Source organism: Apteryx mantelli, chromosome 25 (genome assembly GCF_036417845.1).
Source record: "Apteryx mantelli isolate bAptMan1 chromosome 25, bAptMan1.hap1, whole genome shotgun sequence".
NCBI classification, from domain to species: domain Eukaryota; kingdom Metazoa; phylum Chordata; class Aves; order Apterygiformes; family Apterygidae; genus Apteryx; species Apteryx mantelli.
The window spans coordinates 7,070,719-7,096,274 of record NC_090002.1 but is presented as its reverse complement, the minus strand read 5'-3'; the positions used below and the strand labels follow the sequence as shown (position 1 = coordinate 7,096,274).

Genomic DNA, 25,556 nt, shown 5'->3' with positions numbered 1-25,556 from the left:
AGCCAGTGCTTCTCCAAACTACGCAGCGGTCTCTTGACTAACTTTTATGTAAACTGAACACAAACAGAAGAACAAAGTATTTAGCAGGGTTTTTTTGTGTTTTTTTTTTTTTTAATTCCATGCATGCTGTGCAAACATGGTGTGGCAATTAAGACCACCAGAAAGTTAAGAACCTTCTCACAGTGCAGCCACTCTTACGGCTGGTTTAGATGCATGAACTGATTAGGTACACGAGGGTTCAGGTACACGGTTAAGTTACCATGCAACAACTTAGCTGTTGTAACTTAATCAACTGCGTGCTTTTAGTCTGCAGAGATAAAAGAATAGGGAAACGGTTGGCCTACAATGGAGCAAAGTTAAGCTAAAAATCACATTAACTCACATTTCCCACAGTCCAAGAGCACGTGGACTATTGGTTTTCATGGATGAGCTAACATGCAGCATCCAAACACATTAGTCTTTCACAAAAAAAGCAAACCAGCTCATGCAACATCAGTTTGGCCTGCAGACACTACGCAGCACTGTGGTTGTCAAGGAGTAGCTATGGTAGTTTTGAGTCCTGACTTTCTCCCACTTTGTTCTAAATGAGTTTAACCATGCAGTAACTAGCCCAGTTTAAAGCCCAGATAATGGGATGGGAGAGTCTCTTCTACATGGAAGCTAAGGGAGAAAATAATAATAATTAAAATCATATTTCTGAGGCACCATCCTTACCCAAATATGATTCAGTACCCAAACAGTTACCAGTGGAAAAGACTGTCTCGACTCTACAGAGGTACTCCAAAAATACACAAATCAGAGTGCCCTCGTTCGGAAGAAGCATGCATCCCAGAGCAGCAGCAACTTTTAAACTCAGCTGAGAGAGGGGAGGCCAGTTAAAGGCTTTAAAGACAGAGGGATTTTTGGTTTTTCCCTTAAAGAAAACTGTCAAGTAGTATGGATCAGAATTCAGCTGCACACCGAATGAGATAAGATGGGGAGCATAAATGCAGCAGGAAAAAAATGTTAGGAATTTAACTTTGTGAACTCCAAATATGCTTATATTTCATGGGGCTTTTAAGAACAGTGTGAGCAATGAATAGAACAGGTTAATATCTGCCAAACCGTAGCATCTCCTTTATTATGGTAGTGACTACACTATGTATTTTGTATGAATCAGAGCTTCCACATGCAGCTTTATATTCAACAGAAAGCAGCAGTTCCTCAGTGCAGATGGGTGGGCAACCAAATTCACCAACAGATTTAGACAGTTTCTTTTAATGCAAGTGGCAAGTACACTCTGGATGTCTGTATATGGCAATCTACTTCATCTCTTCTTAGAGGCATTTAAACCTGTAGGTTTCTTTTCTTAGTTAAGAAATTTAACTCTAATTCCCCAGGCCCCATAAGTCTGCATCTTGTGCTTTTAATGTAAAAGACAGTCACAAGAGAGCAGCAGTGACCTCGACAACGTTGCTATGAGACAGGAGCGAGTAAATAGAAGGAAGCTATATTAGCCACATCTCTCTTGAGAATCCAGAGAGAAAGCGATTGCCAAATAGGAGAATAAAATACCCATGCATGGGTATATCTGGACTCTAACACAGCTCATCCCTATCCTGAGATAAGCACTATCCTGCACTTAAGTACATGTTTAATTCTAAGAACATGCAAAAACTCTACTGGGAATGGATACAATAATATAATGCTTAAAACGATGCCTTAAACATAGACCCTGATCTACAGTCCTCCAGAACTTTATTGATAAGGTAAAGCCGGGTGGACCCAGGGAAGCCATATACTGTAGCAAGAATAAAGGTCACATTCAACTTGTTTTGACTATATCACAGGTTTAATCTTTTCTCTTTATAGGGAATTGAGTGTTGGTTTTTCTTTTTTCTTTTTTTTTAAAGAAAGTTTATTTCACTGAGCACAGCATCCACATCACGTTCTCTGTACTTCTGTAGAAAAGCATTCTGACTGTTTCACATGCGAAACATTAATATACTTGTCTAATTCAGCAGCAGATGGCATGTCGGTGTCACAGAAATCCTGACTCCACTGGGGAATTTTAGAGGACAAGTCACACCTGCTCAGTTGTTCCAGAGGGAGAACTAATACAGACAACATTTGGCATCTTCTAGCGTGTTTTACAGCTGCAATTTACCACTGGCTCTTAAGATGCCAGAAACCACTAGTTTTGTCTCAAAGATTTCATGGTCTCATGCAACTGCATGGCTGGGCTTCTCCAAGGTCTCTCGGCAGAGAGGAAGCCCCAACGATGATCTGAGAAACATTTAAGGGCTTATATTACTTTTAAATATGGGATGTCGGCCTTTCTGAACATCTTGGCTAAGCCTTACCCATCCCCCTTTGCTGTACCTCACCAAATGCTTTGTTAAACCTAATTAGGCATTCACTCCATTCCCTGGGTGTGTGAAAACAGACACAAGTACTAAGGGTTCAGCCCAAAGGAAATAAAATCCAGGTATCCTAATGGGCAACTACATAGCCAGCCCACAGTACTCTCTATCTGCTCCTAGAATTTGAAATAAAGCCTTGCACATCAACATTCGGTCATAAGGCAACAGCTCTAAAGCAGTAGCTTCCTTTCACCCTCAAGCAGCAGAGCACAGATCCAGTCCCTGGGGAAGTGGGGGAGATAGAACAGCTTAAGCAGATGCTAAGATACGGCTTTTACCAACAGGTACCTGAACACCATCTGCTGCTCAGGTGGTTTAATACTTCTGAAGTCACCCCCGATACACCCTTCTCTGGTTAATCTAAGAAAGAGACAGATCTGGGGATGCTGGTTACACATTTTCCCCTTGTAGGGGAAAAAACAAAACAAAACAAAAGCAAAAAATTCCTTTCCAGAAAGACTTCCAGCTTGCAGGAAGAAGGCATGCAATAGTGCTAGATCCAAACCACAGCAGGTGAGCATGTTCACCTGGCAATTTTAAATGAGACCAAGTGTTGAGGAGATCAAACTTACTTGAACTCATTCACTCTACAGAAACCAGCCACAAGTACTGTATCAATGTGAATATCAGGTAAGCGGCAGAATTCGTCCTCTCCTGGATGGACCGGACAAGGCATGCTTGCTGGACAAAGCACCCTGACCTTCAAAACTACCTTAATAATGCCCCAAAAGCAAAAACTGGTTTTATTTTGTCACAAATAGAAACATAGTGGTAGAGTCAGAAACCTCAATAAATGAACAAACCTTTACCAACTCCACCTCCTCTCCAAAAAGAACCATCAAATTATTCCTTCTGAAGCAAGGAGGGAACAAAATTTCTGCTTTTGTCTCAGAAAGTCTACCTCAAAACCACCCCAAAACATTCTGTAAATACAAAAAGGAACAAGCAGCAAAAGAAAGAAGGTCACCTACCCTACATCTCAGGCTAGATTACAATGACTCACAACATAAGAGTACTGATCAAGAACTTTGGGTTATTAGCTAGACCAGCTTACATAAATTTAGTGAAATTATCATCTCTGTTAGTGCTTCAATCTCCTTTTGGCTTTTCTTCTCTATGGTATAGCTGGCATTTGCTATGCCCACTGCATCTCCAACAGGTACAGGTTTCTTACATCTATGTTCCTTAAAAAGACATAATATTCTAATGCTCCTCAGCCAGTCTGTGGATACACTCGACCTTTTAGTACACACAGCACTCGTTTCACTAGGAAGGGTAAGGAAATTCACTACATGGAAAGAGACCTAGTGAAAACTGAAGGCCACATTACTGCCAAAACCCCACATCCAGAATTTTTGCGCAGGACCTTTTTTTGGAAGTGCATATATTTGCAGTTCCGCATCCATCCACCTGCGAGTGCAAATCAACTACAAAGCAATTGCCAAGTTCTGCACCCACAGTAAACAAGTGAAAAAAAAGCCATACCAAGCCTAAAGCTTACCATCCAAACCGGGACTGAATATTCCTACCTAAATTAAACCTAGTATTTTAGCTACGAAAGGCTGTATTTTAGCAATGAAAGGCTAGTTAGTCCACTACCTCACCAAAGCTATCTGATTTTTACTTCAACTTTTTTCACTGACTGATGCACAAACAGAGCTGCTACCCATCTTTGCTGGGATGTGTATGACAGACAACAGCACAGCAGCATTCCCCACGTGAAGCACCTGATTGAGATAATCTTTTAATGTAGAGAAGCTGCATCAGCATGCACACGGCCTCTGCCAGGCCAGACAGTGGTCTCTTCAGAGATCACTGCTGTGCGAGTGTGCACTGCTGTCCACAAGCAACTGTTAAATGGCAGTGACTTTCCGTCACTGCTGATTTAGATTGTACTTGATAGGTGAAAGGCTTTATTTCTACCAATTTTCTAAGCCATTCATCTGATCTTCAGTAACTGAGAATCTTGAAGCAGGAGCCAATACAGCTTACAAGAGTTGATGTTTGAAGTGCAAAACATGAAAAGGGTGATTGGTAGTCTGCCAAACAGTCGTTCCCACACATGCCATCAGTTTAAAAAAAAAAAAAGCATAGCCCTGGTGCAAAGTAGGACACTAAAATATGATCCATTGATATAGGACAGGCAGTTCATCCAGTTAGGAACTATAGTGCTGTAGGCGAACTAATATTAGGGCTTTATTAAGTCATTCAGCAACCAAGTGTTATTGTCCTACACAGCCTGCTTAAAGTACAGTAAAGCGTTTTTAAAGGATTTTAAAATCAAACTATTTTGACATATGACAGTACACACCTACACATACTGGTTGCATTAACAGGTGGATTCTGAATTGTAAATAATCCTGCAATTCAATTTTCACACACAAGCAAATAAAAACAGTCAAAATATCACTCAGACTCATATAGCATCCATCAAGCAAGCTTTTTGAGAGAGAAGTAAGGATAATTTAAAAGTCACCTACAATTATAAACAAGACAAGGACACAGACAGGAATAATCCTTTGATTGACTATTCCTGACAGATAGATTCTGGGATCAAAATGTTGAGCTCTGTAGTCTCCCCAGACCAGTTAAAAAGAAGTTATTGGATTCACCTTAGGTTTTAGGGGCGTGGTCTTTTTTTTTTTAAGTCTTTTTTTTAAATGTAAAAATCAGGAGCACAGATAGAGAGATATTTTGACTTATTTGCACATGTAACTGGAGTAGACTCCAGCCACTAATAGTTACAGCACCCAGACAAGATTATATAAACTTTAAGAAGGATTTGAAGCAAAAACAAAAAGGTGGATCTGGTAGAGTCTATCAGAGGCAAAGGTATTTTAATGTAACATGAGAAGTTGGCAGAGTCAGACAGTCAAATTCAAAACCTTCCTTAGCAGGTCTGGCAGAAGCAGAAGGGAAGGGCTTTGCAGTTTGTAACGAAGAACTATTACACATACATCACAGTCTCATCACCTACCCATTCTCCTGTTCTCCCAGGGCACCTACCTTACTGTATGTCACTACCGACAAGTTGTTCGAGTGACTGCTGGGGGAGAGATTTACAGAGTTTTGTGACAGTCCATTCTGATCTTGTTCAATTTGGTCAGGAGCAGGCCCCCATGTGTTTTTGCTGATTGTGCCTAGCTCGGAACCCCCAGGGTCTTTTAGGTTGTTTTCATCTGGTTGCCTGTTCTTCTGTGGAGAGGCGAATGGGTTAAAGTTTCCTTCTACCTTGCGATGCGGTTGTGTGTTGAACTCTGTTTCAAAGGATGACAGCTGCTGTGTTACTCCTAGAAGTCCTCCAACCTCCACGCTGAGGATCACCCAGATGACATCTATGAAAAGAGAAAGACATTCAGGTCATCATGAGATAGAGCTTATGGAGAAGGGGAGAGAAGGAGAAAACAGAACAGAGATTCTATCATTTACAATGGCAGAAAAAAAAAAGAAAAAAGAAGAAAGCTGCTCGTTCATAACACATTTTATAAAGCATTAGAAATACTGGCTAAACACTAATCGAGTCCAATCCCTCCAGAAATCAAGCAAGTTTTACTCCTACTGAACTTCCAGAAAACTAACTAAAAACATATAAAAACAACAAATCAGCATGACAGTCTGAAACTGCACACTTCAGATTGCCAATGGCAGGCACTGAAAAAAGAAAACTAAGTGACTTTATCCAAGGCCACACAGCAAGACTGAAATGAGAGCCCAAGAGATATCACTCTCAATCTTCTGCTCTGATGGTAAAAGCCAGGGGTTTCTCATTTAGTTTTGTTGTTTTTTTAGTAGCCAAACCTTCTAAAAGGGTCACTTAGAAGGCAGTTAGGTCTATGACAATTCACTCTAAAGTATTTCTATTCCAGTTCCAGAACATCCACATTAGGTGGACAAGCTACCTTTGGGATATTATTACATTAATTCTCAACCTACTGGATAGATAACTGTATGAACAGTTCAAAATATTTACAGCTCTTACCTAATATCTATCCCCTGTACATAGATAAGATTATTATTCTACTTACCATTTCATTTACACCTCATGCAAACAGTGTGGCTTATTTACATAAATTGGTTGATATGTATCCAAATTCAGTTTTATTGCATTTTTCCCCCTCCATTAAACATGCTTGAATTTTGTTTTGCTGCATGGAGAGGGAGAATTCAAAAGAACAGCAATACCTTATCTCATCTCAGCAGATCTAATAACGGCACCTCATGTCACATGTAATTCAGTTTCTGTTTTTCCTGCAGTTAACATGAACCTACAAGGGGCTGCTTTGTGCTGCCACTGCTGGCCTGGGGGAAGGAGACAGCAGGTTCTTTTGCTGTTTGCTTTTACCACCACTGCTACTGGAGCAGCTCTGATGTGCAGAAGTCCGCCTTCCATTCGCTCACCGGGTTTAACGAGGCTGAGTTCATTAATTTGCGTTTTACGAGGCAATTAGAGACAGGGGGATTTTACCTTATAAAAAAATAGCAACGCTTAAAGACCCCCCCAAATCCTGCCAGCGTCGCAAACCCCGTAGGAAACGCGCCGAAGGCTCCCAAACCGCACAGCGACGCGGCCGCAGCCCGGCGCGCAGGGGCGCCGCTGCCCTCGGCCCCCCGGCGGCGCGGCCAGGCAGCGCGGCGGCGCCCCCTGCCGCCCGCCCGCGGCGCCGCCGCCCCCAATGGAGGCCGAACCCGCAATAACGCGAGCCCTCGCGCAGCTGCCGGACCCAAACCCGGGGAAATAAGGGGCGGGAAAGCGGCTGCGTCGCAGGGGACGCATCTTAAAATCTGTTTGGCTGCTGGGCTTGGCATTAAACGCGTAGATGCTTTCTTTCGAAATGCCTAACTAGGGATATTGATCTTAAACCGTTTCTTTGCCGTCATCGGTGGAAGCCCTGGTTCTATACGCACACAGGCCCGTGGCGGGCAACGCTAGCTCAGCTGGCCTTTCAACCCGAGCGGAGGAATTCACGCTCTTATTTCAGGGACAAGTTGCATCCACTTTCAACACAGGAGATTCTTACAATACTGCCAAAGAAACACGTACTTCTGAGCAAAGAGTTATTTTTGACTCAGAGTGTTAATATTTCTCATTCAAACCCATGTACTCGGGATACTCCCAACTGCCAAAACAGTCACAAAGATGTTCTCAGTATAAAATAAAGCTGGCTAAAAATGACTGCAATACTCCAAATGAATGAAGATGTTGGTGGGTTTAGGCTGAGGCACTACATAAAATATTATACAGTGATTTTTAAATAGTTATTAACAACAAAAAAACCCACTTTCTACAGTAAATGCACCAGGTAAAAGTTTTAGAACCTGGGCCACTTCTTAACCAAACTTCTTAGATGGGGATTTCATCACTTGAAAAGTTCTTGTGTCTGTATTTAGTTCACCATGTTCAGCACTGGGTAACTCAGAAAGAATCCGGACAAGGACCGGCTGGGTAAGAGTCTCAAGAAGAACCGTGCAAGTCCCTTTATTCTCCAGAGCTTTGTATAATCTGCAATTTGTTCCAGAGTTTAGAAAACAAACCTGTGCTGACCAAGAAAACAAAGCAGCTCGCTTAATGTTTCCTCTATTCTATTTTCTATATTTAGTCTCAGAGCTGGCAGACTTCTGCCTTCCGCGCTTGGTCAAAGCTTACAGAATGCACATTTTGTGTCCTTCAGGTTTAAATGCAGTGGGCACCGGCCATCCGATTTTTAGAGCACAGCGCTTACAGAATGGAAACCAAGGACCTTCACAGTCAGCTGTATCTTCGCAGAGGGTAGTAACGTGTCAACAGCCATCGCAATAAATCACACAAGTAAAGTGTACGGCTAAATTACCATTTACACATCAGGAGAGCGTCTGCAAGGGGCCAGCAGGAACATCTATTCCACCTGCAATGGGAGCATTATGAAGAGAAGCCTGAAGGGCCAGAAAGGGAAGCACTCACCTCCGTAATAGAGTCCTGTGGCAGTGCACATGCGCCACTGTCCCTGATACATTCCTGCTGTGCTGGGGCTGCACATCTGAACGCTGACGTCTGCAATCTCCTGGGGCTCCAGGGACCTGACCATCACCATGTTCACATGGCCAAACTGGTCTCCCCCAACATACTTCAGACAAACCCCTGGGGGCCACGCCTCTGTCCCTAGGATTAAGCAGAAGAAAGAATTAATGACAGCACACCAGGAAAAGCTTTCTGTCTGTATGAGAAGGGATAAAACAGGCTTATTAAAACAGTTGTGCAACTGTTGAACAGTCAAAGGAATATCAAGCTGTACGTAACCAGCAACGGATGTGGAAGCCAGCAATGGACGTGGAAGAATACATTTCTCAGACAAGGCATAACTGGTCCACTGTGCAACCAGCAGGAGAATTCATATTTCTCTTTAAATAATCTCTAGCTCTTCTTCACACAGAAAAATCCTCAAAGTCCTAGCTGTTACACTGTGTAACAACTGAAAAAAAAAAAAAAAATCAACATAACTGATATTCGCATATATTTTAGCAATGCTAGAGACAAAGACGAGGTCCAGACCTAGTTTTTCCTCATTTCTTTTTGCCTCCCTACAGCTCCTGAGCCTTGCAACTTCACAATATGTGCTATTAATATACAGTGCTGGAAAATTTTTTCAGGGAGTCGCTCCTTTTGCAGTCTGCTGGCAGTCTCAGGAGACACTAATAGTTTGAATTATAATTGAGGAGCTAGTACTATTTTCTAAATGGATTTATTTCCCCTTCTTGCACAAACCCTTCTCCCAGCCCTATGCAAAGGTGAAATGGTGAACATACGCTTTATTTGCGAAGACCAACATTTAGACTGCAGATACTGGGACTGACAGTGTGACCTGGCTATCTGAAGACATATAGAAAACAGTTACTGGGTGCAAACACAGCAGACTCCAGCAAAGATAAGTATTGGGACAGACAAAAAGGAAAGTTTTTTAGAGATTCACGAAAGAACAGTTTAGCAGAATTTTCTTTTGCATATGCCCTGATGTTACAGGACTGAGCCAATGACTTTGGGAATACTGCTGCTTGCCTAAGGTTGGTGGAAGCAGTTAAGGAAACCCTGAACCACCAAGAAGCTTGGAACCACTCTAAGTCTATTCCGAGGCAAGGACAGTGGATGCTGATCTGACCTAAGGTTACCTCAAAAAGCATCCTTTGCAACAGCTTGCCTGATAATTTAATCCCAGTAGACACTTCAGGGAAGACATGGCAGGGATTGGTTTTCTATTCGAGTCCTGATGTGCAAAATGTACTATCTAGCAGAGCGAGCACGATATGAATAAACAATATGGGATATTCGGCATGGGGGCTATTGCTACAGTTGGAAACAGTACTGAGATAGGAAGGTTTCTGAAAGAGGAGCCGAGCGATTAACTGACCTCACGCTATAGTGTGTGGGAGTTGAGTATGAAGTCTCATCTGAAAGGGTTGGCAGCCCAGCAACACGGTTTAGTTTAAATAATTTATGTGATTTTTATCGGTTTTAATGGCTTTAGGCTTGCAAGGTGCCTAGAGTGCTGCAACTGATAAGCCCCATAAAATGAAATGATGATTATGTCATTCTATTTCAGTACACGAATCTCTCAGGAGATGATAAATTGTAGTAACTGTCCTGCAAAGCCAGCAGCAGCTGGGGGTAGAGTGGGAAGAGGAAATAAGTCTGTTAAATCCTGCTGCTCTTTCAGCAATGGTTCTACTATACAAACTGGTCTTTTGGCAGACAAGCAAAGCAGAGTCCTGTGGAAGGTATTAGAGCAGGGTATTAGTTTTTAATAACACATACGAAAACCTGATCGAAACTAGCTTATTGCTTGCTTAAAACTGACAATCTCTCAAAAGCTCTGCTTGCCATGCTCGTCAGACACTGGACACTTCAGTGACACATGCCTCAGGTATTTTGTGTTCTAGAACTGAAGTCATTTAATCAAGGGTTTCTGAAGAGTCGTTAAAAACCTCGGCTTTACTTCAGTTATCTACCTAACAAGCAGATATTATCTGGAAACACTGTAGTCCTTTGATATCATATCTCAATTAAACCTTAAAATGGTTTTAAAATATTATGGTCCTACGTAAACTGCAGTCATAACACTGTATGCGAATTTGGATGCAACTAAAACATGCTTCAACAGCATGGTTTTAACAAGATTTGGCCCTCAGCACCAATGTTAGACTACAGATGTACTTCTTAAGAAGTTGAGCTTTAACCCACACAGAGGCCAAAATACATTTTGGCCTTGCCAGGAACTTTAAGTCAAGATTAACTCCTTTTCTTCAATTTAAAAGATCCATGGCTTTCAGGAGGTCAAACATCCCAAGAACAATGAAACATTGCTAAAACTAGGATATTAAATTAAGGCTGGATTTGCATGCAGGAAAGGAGACAAGAGGAACAAGAGAGGAAGGAGACTGAAAGGAGCAAAACCAGAATAATCACAACACACAAACTAGGATGTTACTAGTGGAGGTACAGGATCTGTCAAATTTGCTACATTTGTAAGACTTGTATTGCTTCTGTGAAGAGGGATGTGGCACTACTGGAGCAAGTCCAGCGAAGGGCCACAAAGATGATTAGGGGACTGGAGCATCTCTCTTATGAGGAAAGGCTGAGAGAGCTTGGCCTGTTTAGCTTGGAGAAGAGAAGGCTGAGAGGAGATCTTATCAATGTGTACAAGTATCTGAAGGGAGGGTGTCGAGAGGATGGGGCCAGACTCTTTTCAGTGGTGCCGAGCGACAGGACGCGAGGCAATGGGCACAAACTGAAACACAGACACTTCCATCTTAACATGAGGAAAAACTTTTTCACTGTGAGGGTGACAGAGCACTGGAACAGGTTGCCCCGAGAGGTGGTGGAGTCTCCTTCTCTGGAGATATTCAAAAGCCGCCTGGATGCAATCCTGTGCAATGTGCTCTAGGTGACCCTGCTTGAGCAGGGGGGTTGGACTAGATGATCTCCAGAGGTCCCTTCCAACCTCAGTGATTCTGTGATTCTGTGATTCTGTGATTTGAGGCATGATTCTAAAATATTTGCCAGCCAATTTTGCACATTACTGGAGGTCGAGTAAGCTATACCCACCATCTTTCCATTTTACTGAGTCAACTAAATAGAAAAAGTGAAAAGAAATAATTATGCCCTCTCTGTAGAATATAGTTTTTATAAATTAAGGCTTATACTAGGGGGAGGGAGGGAAGAGGAAGACATCTCTTCTCACCTCTGATGTCCTGATCAAATACCCTTAGTTTTTTAGTATGGCTTTAATGTTTGTTATACTACGATATTTAGCATAAATCTGTACAGTACTCAAGCACTGCAGCTATTTACAAGTAAAAATATTAACACAACTGCAGTTTACTCATGATGATTCATAATATTAAGCCTTGTTGTGCTATCATTCTTCTTTACAAAAGTGCCAGCAGGTCAATTAAATTCAGACACACAGGTTAAATATTCATGCAACATCCTGTCATTGCAACACTTGAAGACAAGGTATTTCCCTTTGCATCCATGGATTTTTTTTTCTTTCCCTCTAAGTACATCCCAACAGATTAAATACTGAGAATATATTTTGCCTAGTCTCACTTCCTGGATTCCAGTCACTGTTTTGACTTATCTCATACTGGAATGTGGTCTCTCCAGCCTTGCATCCTCCCAAAACATGAGCACACACTTCTGTTTTAAGTGTATTAAAAGTAAAGGGTACCTGCCACATTACCAGTCATCTCTTCTCAGTTAGATCATTGCATCACTGCCTCTGCCACAAAGAACATAGTTCTACAGAGAGTGCAAATACCAAATGATGGGGACATTCAGAAAAATGGTGCGACAAAGAGTGGTTATAATATATAGGCTGCTCATGAGCTAAAAGATTTTGAGATTAAAAGGGATCTCTCCACTGACTTAAATTATTCCATTTGTTTGTGTCAAGTGATCAGAAACATGACTGCTTAAGGGTTCTTAGTCTATTCTCAGATTCAACAGTTTCCATAAAAAGTTGGCTTGTATTGCATTTTCTTTTTACCTGTCTCTTGCTAAAGAGGCTTCCTAGAGTTTTTGCTACTGTGACAGCACAGGGAACAAGATTAGGGAACTGACCAAGCTGCACATCTAGACACAAAACATTTGTGCTGATACAAAAAGGGGGATCTGCATAGGTTGGCAGCCTACCTCTTTCAGTAACAAGGCTGCTCAACACCAGCTTAAAGTGCACACAAACCTCCTGCCTTAACTTAGCATCTCTTCCATTGCATGTGCCATCCTTATCACATAAAACATACGACATGGTTTAGCTCAAGTCTAAAAGACTTACCTGTGTTTTGTATCCTCCATGTTTTTGTAAACTGGGTGTCAGGAGGGATGGACTCTCCTTCTCCTATGGTGACATCTTCAACAAAGGACATGGAGGGTACATTGATATTTGGGCTCTCAAAATCATAGTAGGCTCCAATGGCGGCTTGTAAATTCCTAGAAAGCAAATAAATAAATAAATAAATAAAAACACAATCTTAAGGACAGGTGGGTCAAGGTCCTTTGCACAGGTTTATGTATTTTGCCCTAAACAGGTAAGCAAAAATGTTATTCATACTATATTAGACCTGCTGCTCACATCTTCCTAAAGTTTTTGTCTCTGTCACATGTGAATCCTCCAAGATAACTGAGCTCAAACCAGTCTTTCACTTGGTAGGGACAGTATTTTGGACTACTTTCCTACTCAGCTTCCTATTTTCATTGAAAATCTTGTAATTCAGTTTGAGGTTTCTACCCCATTAGCTCCTTATGAAGTTTGCCAAGAAGTTCAAGAGACAGAGGGAATGGCTGTGCAGCGGTATGTAAACATCAGGGCTGTTTCTTTACACAGGCCTTGTTTCCTAAAGATAACTTCAAGTAAACTGAATCTTTTTGTTTTATTTTGGCACAAAAGGTCCAAAGGAGCACGGGATGAACAAAACACAAAGAACACACTTATGATAACTCTCAAGGCCAAAGGTGCATCAGTAGCTATGGATAAGAGCTCAAGCTCTGCTGCTTTTGAAATATATGGTCATGTATGAGCCATGGGTACTCTATGGCTACTTATTAGCCATTAAGTGCCTGCTCGGCTGTAGATAGTCACAGCTTAAAGAAACTTATAAACCAGCTCAAATAAAAGTTCTTATTGAATAAAGACAAACGACGGTGGAAGTCTGTGCTATATTAAGTTATTCAGAGAGCTACAAATGCTATTGATTCCTGAGACGTGGGGTAGCTGAAACTCATGATAATTAATTTAAAAAGAGGAGCAGTCAAACAGGAAGCAGATTCATGAGTCTTAGCTGCTGTTCCACGATATACTATTAAGTTATTATATAAGTGCTGGGCAAGTCATGCAATTCCTCTGTTTACGCCTGTCTGTGAGGCTGTGGCCCTAAATTTACATGTTGTGAGTAGGTGCCGTGAGAAGAGAGATGAATAAAATCTCACCAGAAGCAAAGGGCATAACAACTGGTTCTTATTCTTGACTACAAATAGTTATGCTCCCTTTTTGAGCAAGATGGGGAAGAAAAAAAACCCCCAAAGAACTGAAACAAAGCCATGTAGAAAGCCTGTCAGAAGCTGCACTATAGAGGTAAGAGGATTTATTGAGGGTTGGTATTGTTTGGTGGAGTGTCCTGTGTCTAAGCTGAAGCCAAAAAAGCCAAGGTGAAGCAAGAGAAACATTTGCAGCATGACCCTGAGAAAGAGCAAACACAGGGCTTTTTGGATAGCTTGCCAGCTGGAAAGGGGCTTGGAGCGGTGAGCAAACCAACTGCCTCCTGTTCAATTCCTACAGTGTTCAAGGAAAAAAAAAATCAGACATATCCTGTGTAAAAACAGAACTGCCTTGGAGAAATACCACAGATTTCTCCTTGCAGAAAACACAAGAGACCCAAAGAGTAACTATAACACCGGAGCTCAGGTCAAAGGGGGTAATGGCACTATCAGGCAGATCCGAGAGCCACCCAGGATGGGACAAAGAGGACCTGAACGGATGTATCAGTTCGGTAATCCATCACCACTGACAGAAGATAATCTCGCTGCATTAACTGCAGGAGTCACTGACATCCTGATAAGTCTCCCCAAACATATCCAATGCATCAGGAGGCCCTGGAGGAATGTTCTGCACAACATGGCTAGCGTGACTGCCAAATTCAGCAAATTAAGACTTACAGTGAGACCTTTCACCATTATCACAGAACGGACTTCAAGCCTAAGATGAAACCCAAGAGCCACCATGCAAGATTTTTACCTTTAGAACAATAAATTTCAGACCAGAAGACATTATTCAGCTCTAGGCATTTTCTAGGAGTGTCAGGGCTATATTTAATACAGCCAGCTCAGTCAAATGCTACAGGAAGGGTGCATGTCACATTAGCCAATAAATAGAGACAAATGCTCGGTTTTACGTCACCAGCCGCCTGTTGCTTATACACTGCACAAGATTTACATAACTCACAATGGGGCCGTGCCAGGAGACTCCTGTTCACTCAACCAGATAACACTACGATCTAGAGTTCAGTTTTCACTAAAATTTCTCCCCTCTATTACGGCAATCCAGCGACAAAAGACAGCAGCACTGCTCTTTCCCTTCCTAATTCACCGTTACATAAATCCATTTTCAAACGCCGCACATCATCTCGTGTGTCATGATGCTGGGATCAGCAGTAACGATATTTTATTTACACTACGAAGAAAGAAAACATTAAAGTTGCGAGGGGAAGATTTCTACTGTAATTCTTTGTGAGGCAGCCTGCACTGTTTTTTTGTTTGCTTGGCTGTAAATATGCTTCAAAAGGTAGTGGGCTATTTGTGCACATAGGCCCTCTGCCAACTCTCTTCCCCTCCCTGTGTCATATTTCATTGCTTGCTTTGCCATTGGGAAACAACTCCAGTCCACCGCAGCATTTAGTTAAAAACTAACTAAAGAAGAATACCTGCTGAAAAACAGATTTGCCGCCCTTGTGGGATCAGGTGTCACCACCCCTCCCCTCCTGCTCTCGCCGTTTCGGTGCACAAGCAGGTTTTGCTGGGAGCGAGCCCTTTTGTTTGTTTGGACACTTCTTGGCCTTCCCACTAGAGATTTACAGGGAAGCTTCCAGAAACTAAAGAGAAATTGAAAGTAGCGAGGGCCGGAGTCAGGATGACAAAGCAGATCCGAAGTTCAGGTTCCCTGACACAGACAGGCCCGGAGATAGCGGCGGAGAGGCCGAGCGGCAGCACTCTGCTGCGAGATCCCCGCCGCGCTCACGCCGTGAGCTCGTGTTCTCCGGTTACACCAGCAGCAGAGAAAGCAACGTTATCACTGCGAGCTTTGTTTAAGCACTCCTTCCAAGAGACACTGCTCTTACCTCCCCCAACCCCCCCCCCCAAAAAATCCCCAAGTATTAGTTTGAATGCAGCACCTCCTTTTGGAAAGCCAGTAACATTTTCAGATGGCTACACCAGCAAGCCATTTGCAACCCGCTTATTTGCAGGTGCTTGCGGTTGACATGAAATGCATCCAGCCACCATCTTTCTACCACAGGGTCAACATTATGGGAGTTTACAACCGAATGCAAGCCTTAATAAGAGAGAAGGTCTCTCCAGGGAAAGCCCTGAAATTTGCCAATTTGTTTTTTTTGTTTGTTTGTTTTTTTAGGATCTTTACTATCATGCCCCACTTATAATTGCCTAGCACCAACTGCATATGCTTTAGGGTCAGGTATGAAAAGTTAAACCTGATAAGGAGGGCTTATCATCCAAAAGCTTCTGCTTACCCATCCATCCCTGCCTACCCTCCCTGTTTTACTCCTCCCGGCTATGACTTGCACCACACTAAAGCAGCTCCATCTAAAGCTGTTTCGCTTTGCCAGCACTGCCAAGCCATCTCACTGTACTTTAAATCTCTCCCACAACTTTACTGATCAGCCAGCTTTCCATGGCTTCACTTACTCTCTGCCACATATGATAAATTACTATTACAACTGAACAACTTTGAAGCTGCAAGATGAGTGCGCCACATTCAGCCAGTGTAATCTACCTGACTGATCTATCCTAATTACAGGGACGGCCATACCTCTGTCTCAACATAGCCCTTCAGGTGTCGGGCCCTACTTACCTTTCCTAAATTAAGCAATTTTTCCATTTTTACAGCAGACCTGGCCTGCAATACTTTGTGGCTCAACCGTACTCACAAAGCAGGTCTGACAGGATCTGGCCTTAAACTCCTGAAGAAAGGTCTGCAATCAGAAGTCACTGTAGTGACTAGGTAGACACGTGTAAATCAAAACAGTGTTCAATCTTAGCCCATAGAGCAATATTTCGGGAAGGGGAGGGGCAGGGAAGATAGCAGATAAAGATTATAGCTCCATAGTATCAACTAAATCCCTCCCATCGAACTGTGGCTATCCCATTCTTTCCTCTCCAAGGGCGTCACAACGACTTACACACTTACACATATCAAGTGTTTCTCCAACAAAATGCTACCCACAGACCCGAGAACGCGTTTCTTTTGAAATCTATTCTTTTGCTCTGCTGCTCTGTTTCAATCCTCAGGAGCTGTATTATAACAGTGAAGTTAAAACTTCTCTGCTAATAGCTCTGGAGATGTCCCTTAACAACTCTTAAGTGTTTGCAAAGAGGTGGTTTATCTTGAGCCATTCTTTCCCTTCCAGTTTTTTTTCCAGACAGCCTCTTGTTATGTTAAACTAATATATTTAGACAGTAATTACTCCCAATTAAGTAGGTCACCATGCAGTATTCAAAAGTAAAAGAAACTCTTCCAAATCAATTCACAAACTAGAAGCCGCCTTCTACAGCCTAACAATTGTGAAAATATGCAAGAGAAAAGCTATACGTGGGATTTACACACATGGGGCAATTGGAAATATTTTTTGGTATTAACTGAATCAGATTCCTTGTTATGAGAATGAAGAAACTGAGGCACAGAACTGGCCTACTGCGCCCTTACGCAAAGCAGAACGTACGCACAATACCTAATCCTTCTGTAGCCAATAAAACGTACAACTCTTTCAACATATCTCCACCATTCCTCCATATGACTCGAGCATCTTGGAAGGAAAGCAACATAAATAGGCAATTCTAACATACAAGGGACACTAGAATCCTGTCAAACAAGTATTTTCAAAATAGGTAAAGTGAATTGGAAGAATCGTGTATTGTCCAGCAACTGCAGCCTTCCCACAACACCTCTCTTCCCAACCACTACGCACAGAATGGTATTTTGGTTTTGTTTTCAATCCAGCAGCTTCAAGATCTGAACCACAGGAAGAAAAAAATCCCTTATGATGTGAAGGCTAATTTGAAAAGATAATTCTCTAATGCATTTTTGTGGAATGTAAGAATTCTCAAAAAATAACATTTACAATGGAAAATAATGATTAAAATCATAATTATAAATGTTATAGGAAGCTTGTAATTTTTCATTTGTTGTCAAATTCTTTGCTAATCTCTGATGAAAGATCCTATAAAAGACAAACAGTCTCTTTGGTTTGGATTTATTAGCTCCTCCCTGTTCCTACAGCTACATCACCTATTACTAGCTAAAACAGGGGTGGAAAGTTTCTAGTGATCTTATTTTCCTGACCTGTCAGGAAGAAAAACAAGGTTACACTTTTCAGTGAAATACCCATTTAGCCACGCACAGGTCATAGCCCTCAATTCAGAATTTTACACAGGATATAGCCTTTAAGCCATACACACACAGTAAGCTGAGGATGTTAAGCCAAGTAGAAAACACTGACAAATTAATAAAGTGAATGCCCAGTTACATTCTGCCCTCTGTGGCTTTCCACAGAGCTCTCACTTTAAAGACAGGCAAGGGTCCAATGCGCAATGAGTACTGTATATTCTTGATACTCACATAAGGTAGAATATGTCATGAAAACAACAACTCAGGTGTCATCCTTCTGCAAACATGCAATGCAAAAAACAAGCAGTAATAGCAGAGAACAGTGAAATCTCAAGAATATAATATTTTGCATAGAACACTTTGTATTCTTCCGTAACTGAATCCTCAGTCTTCACAGATTTTTTCCTCTCCTTCTCCAAATCCAGTATGTAACCAGGCACCATAATACTCCGTAAGGTGTCCACTGTTAAGAACAGAAAGAAATGTGCAAGAGGAGAAAGTGCAGCAGATGGATAAATTCTCACTTCTAAAAAAATGGAACATCACCACATGATACAGGTGGGAGAGACTAAAAATGTATATGGAGCACTTCCAAATGAGTCAATCCTCAGTACACTCTTCTGCTCTGCCCCTGACATGCTTAGTGTCCAGTATCATCTTTGGATTTTATTTGCCTCAGCTATTAGGGAGCTTGAATGATAATAGTGTGAGCTGGGAGATCTTGAATAGGTATTGTGTTGCTTCTGAAGTAGGAGATGCCTCAGCCTTAGAGAAGGCTGAGGATTACTGGAGGGGGAGGGAAGAAGATGCAGGAAATGTATTCATTCCACCACAGGGAAGCACTCTCACCTGGAGTTTTTAATGCAAACATTTTCAATAGAGATGACACATGGCAATTAAGTAGAAAGTCTCAAGATGATTTGAAAGACTGGAAATTTTAATCAGTGAATAGCTTTCAACAGACACTCTTTCTGAAAGCCAAACTCATATATCAGATATCTTCATTCTTGACCTCTCTTACACAAAACCATGAGTTTGGGGAACTACCTTATAAGACTTTAGATGAGCCAGAAGGACCACAGAGGGAAGTCAGAAGCTGTAAGCTAAACTTACACAGCTGAAGGAGAAAAGAGAAACACCTGGCTAATTTGAAGCTTATGCATTCTCTTACATGAAGCCACAAAAAACATTTCAATGCCTCAGCTGCAAACAGCCAGGTCCAAAATACAAACGGGATATTCCAGGACGAACAGAGAAACCTGCAGTGATGAGAGAAGCAGTATCGTACTCTGTGCGGTGACAACACAAGGAAAGAAACTGAGAACCCACAGAAGAGGTACACCGTTTTCAGGGCCGCTCTCTAAACCACCAAAGGAAATCACTTTCCTTTAAGAGGCTGTTATGTACGTACAAACGCACACATTGACAACTTCACCATTATCACAGTCACTGCACTCGGCTGAGCATTGCATCTTGCCAAACAATGGCAGCCAGTCTCGATGACAGAATCCATACGACAAGGCTGCTAGAAGCACAAGCCCACACAGCCATCCCAGCAGCTGAACCCTCCTAAAGCAGGTGGTCAGGAGCTTTAAGTGTGCGGTAAAATATTTTGAGAATGTCCCAGTAGGAGTTGCTCTCTACTCGCTGCCATTCAAAATAGGCAACAAGCTCTTCACAGTGGAAAGTAATCAAGAGCTGCCAGTACACAAAAGAGTCTCGTAACTACTAATTCCTCAGCATAAACTATGTCACCAATCTATAATTGTCTGCATTAAAGTAAAGGGGGATTAAGCTACAGAAACTGTCTGAGAACAAGTTGAGGCATGTAAGGCAGTCCAGCTGGACTAAAATTATATTGTGCCCAATTCCTTCTGTTACAGTTGTCTGCTTACATTTCCATATCACGTGCACCCAATTTTTAGAAGTTCTGCAACTCAAGAGCATAGCACAATTTAATTATAGTATAATTTATAGTTAAAAATACAATCTAATATATTTTAAGTCTACCTTTTCCTCAGAATAATCAGGTCAAATATTTGAGTTATTCTGGAGAAGAAATTTATTTTTTTCTTTTAGTACACTGAATAAAAGCTGTCCAAGAAAATAGCTTTTGACTGGTTAACCAATGCTACGGTTTCATTACTTTAGTAGCATCAAGGGACAGTTGTGGACACCACAGATGCAATTCTACAATAGTTAACGTACTAAAAAGACATCCTCTATGCTTTAAGTTAGCCACAATGGATTAAGGCACTTAAAACACTATTTTCTGCCCCCCAGGCATACAGTATGAATGACCCTATCTACGCATTGCTTAGTGGCAGCTATACCTGGAGACTGCCGCTGCCCTGACATTTTGGCAACAGTACTTCAAGAGCTACCAGGCCTGTCTCTGTGCTGTAGAGACAGTACTCTTTTCCACCCATAAGGGCAGCAGTTCATCAGCAGTTTCAGAGCAAGAATGCCTTCATATTTAAATCATCATCTTCCCCATTCCCTACTACCTGCTTAACTTTTTCAAAACCCTGAACGATTTCTTAAAACTAGTGCTTCACCTCTCTCACCATATGAAGTTCAAATGGACATCATCTGCAAATATTAATCGGACTAGAGCCAGATTAAGACATAGGTCACTTAAAACACTTGCTATTTATTGAGGTGCATAAATAACACCAGACTGTTTTATATATAGGAAGAAGAGAAGCAAAGTAGTATGACTTCCCGCCTGCCACTATCACTTCCTTCCTAGATGCCTGGATGAGCACTTAACTAACCGAAAGAAATTTCCAGGGAAGAAGAAGGATTTACTTAAAAGCTCATTTTGTCTCAGGTCTCCTGCCTCCTCCATGATATGAGGACTTGAGATCCCCCCCACAACCCTCTCAGAAGGAAAGGGGTACTGAGATTAAGCTTGAGACTTATACAAGGCACTGGGGAAGTTTTCCTCAGATTAATCGGAATATGGATTAGCAAAAGGTAAGTGACAGAAGTCCTGCTGACTGAGACAAGGAGCAGACAAAACATGGACAGCATGAATCCTTGAACTCTTCTAAGGTAAAGCACACATATCACAACTCCCTACTTGGGATGGCATAAATCTCTGTGGCAAATCCAACAATGCTTATACGGACAAAAAAAAGGGTTTATATTTATTATTTCGGGGGATGAGAAAAATCCAACCTTTTGTTGTTTTATCCTACTTTCCCTTTGACTTCTCACATGTGGAGAAAAAGAGGAAAACCTCAGTAAATGTAACCAGATAGTTTCTGGGTGCTTATTGATCAGCCCTTGGAGAACTATTAGAAAAATAGATTTTTCTAAGAAGCAACTGCCAACAGCTGACCAGCCAAGAGAGACTAAAGGAAATGGAGCAGGTGACCCAATAGCCCACTTCAATCTCCAATTTCTAGGATACTGCAATAAAACATCAATTTTTCATCAGATGGAATTCTCTGATAGCAGTTGATTAGTTTACTGGACATCATCAACACTGCTCTGCCTTCAAATAACAGAGGAAATGTTAGAAACCAAGTAATTCACACTTCATTCAAGATCTCCAAATAAAAAAATAGAGAAAAGGTCTTGATATAAATATCAGTAACAAACTTTTTCCTCAAGACTTGTACAACAGATACAAATCTTAACAGCATATTAGATCTATAAGATCTAATCTTATAGATCAGAAGTATTTAATCAATAACAGAAGTGTATATTTGTATCTAAAGAACATTATAAAAGTAGTATGAAAGCAGTGATTTGATTCAAGAGATCAGCCAAATTCTTGGGGTTTTGCTGGTGTTGAAGTAAGGGTTGGAATAAAAATGCAGATATTTTAATGGCAGCAGTTATCTATAGTGAACCCCTCCACCAAACCAAACATGTAGAGCCATATTGTAATCAATAAAATTGGCTTTTGATAAAACCACATGATAAAAGGTTTGATGGTGCAGACAGATGCAGCTAAGACTACACACTCCATCTCAATATTCATATCCTGATGGGTAACGCCTAAAACTTTATGGCTGCACAGTCTGACTTCGTATGTCTATATTTGCCTTCTGCATATGTTCTTTCCATTGATCTTTGAAACAGGACACACAACTATACGAAGGAAAAAGAAAAAAGTTACCATATGAGGACTTGTTCTATGTACGAGCTAACTCTTTGACTACAGTAAATGGCAGAAAGCTTATTACATCAAGTTGAGAGAAGAGGACGGACCTGCCTACGCAAGACTAGTTGTATCCTTTGGACACCGTATGGTAACCTGCTTATGCCTGAGCTCCGAGATAGAGCATTTCCAACCCAAGTTCTTCCTGACACAGAGACAGCTTCTTCTGAAAAGCAGTCCAACAGCCTGTAACAGAGGACATTTGAATGCCCCCCCCCCCTTTTTTTTTTGATGGTTCTGCAAATATCTGCAGGGTTTAAAAATCAAGACCAGGACTGTTGGGAAAGTACAGGATGTGATGATATGAGGAACACATGATGTGTGAGTGACTCCTTTTGATCTGAGTCTGTATGTTAAATGCTGTATGTCCAGCTGTCCTATCTAAATATATTTGGAGTATTTCTCTGTATTGTGCCTATACTCCAGCACTAATATCAAATATTAACGCATATGCTTTCAGCCACAGAGCAGAGTACTACTGACAGTATCATCATATCTTCTGTGCTAGAAAACAGAAATTAAGCATTTAGTAAAAGCAATGAAAAAAAAAAATCTAATAGCTAAAACATGTCTTCAGACTCCCGATTAACTGCATCCACTTCTAGGCAACATAGGGGGTTCATCTGATATGAAGAATTAAGGACATCCTAAACAGCACACCCATAGCGACAAAAATGTATTTTTAAGGCAGGAGCTTTTCTCCAGGACTAATAAAACAATTGTACAGAAATACTAGATACATTTTCACTACTAAGAGAGAAAATTTCAGATTTCTGATGTAAAAATCAGCCCTACCACAAGTTAATCCCTACCTCATATCAGCTCCCCTCACTCATACCTACAGAAATGCCCTACATCTTACACAATTTGGTAAGAGAAGAGGTTTTATAGCAGATTTCTGTAGTAATTTCAGAGATAAAGTAGAAAGGTAATTCATAAATATTTCTATGCACATCTTCATCCTCCAAGTACTAGTTAAACCATGTTGCAGCTACAAGCAAAAATAACGGTTCCTCCAGACCAAATCTGTCTTATGAAAAGATCACCTTAAAAGATACCTTTTTGACCAGAAAGCTAGACCAAAAAAACAATATTTTTAAATGCACAATGGAAACCATTATTTGACAAAATTCAACTAGATTTCACACCTACTAAATAAAAAAAAAAAAACAGCTTTCTAAACAGAAATGAAAAAAATGTAAACAAACCTTACATGTAAATTACTGAATTATACAATCATTAAAGTGAGTCTTCCAAGTTAGGAATCCCTTCACAGCCAACTGTGCTGAAATATGAATTTCAAATCCAGCATTACTAGCTACTTTGACTCAAATTAATTCACTTTCTCCTAGAATTAAAGAAGCTCCAAGTCTTATTCTGCAACCTCTCACCCTCACCACAGCTGGTATACTCTCCAGTTAAGAAAAATTCCCCTTCCTTGTTACAGTACAGTTTCCATATCAGCTCAGGAAGAATTCAATGATTTTCACAAAGCAGGCTGTAACTAGATATTAAAATAATAATAATAATAAGATGTGTAAAGTTTCTTCTGCTCTTACACTTTAATCCATACTGCTAATAACCAGTAAGTGCTAGGCACTTATTTAAGAACTTTTGTTTTGCTACTGCTTTCAGAAAGCTGAATATACTCTGGTTCCATCTATCCAGAGATCCACAACTGTTCTTGTATTGGAAAGTTTGCTAGTAGGGATTCCAGTGCAAATTCATTCAGCGTTAACTGTCTGGCCTAAACATTCTAAAATTTTAAAACATTGACACAAATGCTCTTCAAGAGGAGTTTCTTATGTAGATAGAATTAGACATTACTGACTCCAGACAAGTTCAGACACGTTCCAACCATGTTATCACATAACACTGAAGAGTTGTTGTCAACACCTGGAACTTAACTTTACCACAAAAATCACTTCTAACAGCCCACTAAGCCCCCTCCCTTAAACCAATGGTGTTGGATGTACTTCAGCATGCCGGCACCCGGTTTGCCGGATTACATAACATCTGGAAGGGGGGAAGGGAACAGAGGGATAGTTAAGTATGCCATTTAATGGAGGGTGGATTTTATCCTAGATGCAATGGCAGCAAAATGCCCTCCAACTACACTGCCTATGCTTTCTCCTCCAGGAAGAAATATTTCAGTGCCAAGACATCTTCTGGAGCAGTTAACTTTTGGTGCTAGGCAAAAGTCCAAAGTCCAAAAGTGAAAGCTCAAGCTCTCACTTTAAAACCTCTGAACTCCTAACAAAAAAAAAAAAGAAAAAAAAACAACAAAAAAAAACAACAGGATGATGTGTACTGCCCTGAAAGAATATACAGCCAGGACACACAGAAAGGACAAAGTTGGATTCATGTACCACAGCAGAAAGCTAAGAAATTAAAGCAGTCCAAACACAGAATTCAATGTGTTATTAAAGAGAGGCCTAGGAAACTGTTTAATAAATAACAGAAAAAGACAACACACTGAAGTGTTTAACCTGTATTTCTTGCAGATCAAGGAACAGTCTCAGAAACTTGGGATGCACATGTTCCACCTAAAGCATTTTTGTAATATTGCTAATAAAACCTGCCAGCAGGTTCTTAATACTGTCCTAAGTCTGCCACATACTTAGAAAGTGCACTGAGCAATTGTAGGTAAAGTGGAAAAGTGGACAGACTTTTAAAGGCTACTTACAAGCAAGTCCCTATTGTTCCACCGTCAAGCACTACTTCTTTTCCCCAAATTACCTGAAAAAAGCTATTTTAAAATAATTCATCTCTCCCAGTAGACTTGCAAATTCATCTTAAGCATGTTAAACACAATTACTAATGATACTATTGGAAATACTCTTTCAAAACACATTACAGCTCAGATTACTTACCACACAATATTTCAAAGATGCACAAGGAAGTAGCGTGAGGTCTGATTACTATATAATTATCCTCAAACAACAGCTTGCCACTCTTGTGAAAAAAGTTATAGTGAAAATCATTTATTTATTTAAACTAACCCATAGACGAGAATAGAGCTAAACAGAGCTAAAATGAGGAATTCAGTCTACCAAATAAGCACACTTCTCTTGTCCCTGCTGTGAACTCCCTCACTATTTCCTACAGATGAACATAAATCCTGATACATATGGAGTGAAAGGATCATCATTGAAGATAAATGCCATACCCTCAACAAAAGAAAAAGTGACTTGATAGTCTCATCAAGACAAATTATTTGCAGGACAGGTTGGCAATAGCAGATTCTGATCCTAACCACAAAAATCAGACCTAGTAGGCCACTGCCTAACCTCATCTAGGGGCAGTGTGCATTGCACAGGTAACTTCCACAATGTCCCA

General features: G+C 41.0%; 1 protein-coding gene across 1 annotated transcript in view; it reads right to left on the bottom strand.

Moving 5' to 3' along the window:
* ILRUN (inflammation and lipid regulator with UBA-like and NBR1-like domains) overlaps nucleotides 1-25,556 on the bottom strand; it is a 32,240-nt gene that overhangs the window by 4,231 nt on the left and 2,453 nt on the right. Inside the window, exons 2-4 of the mRNA XM_067310787.1 lie at nucleotides 12,707-12,861; nucleotides 8,341-8,538; nucleotides 5,409-5,737 (exon numbers count right to left, since the gene is read on the bottom strand). Of these exons, the coding sequence (XP_067166888.1) occupies nucleotides 5,409-5,737; nucleotides 8,341-8,538; nucleotides 12,707-12,861 (682 nt within the window). The remainder of the gene's footprint in view (nucleotides 1-5,408; nucleotides 5,738-8,340; nucleotides 8,539-12,706; nucleotides 12,862-25,556) is intronic.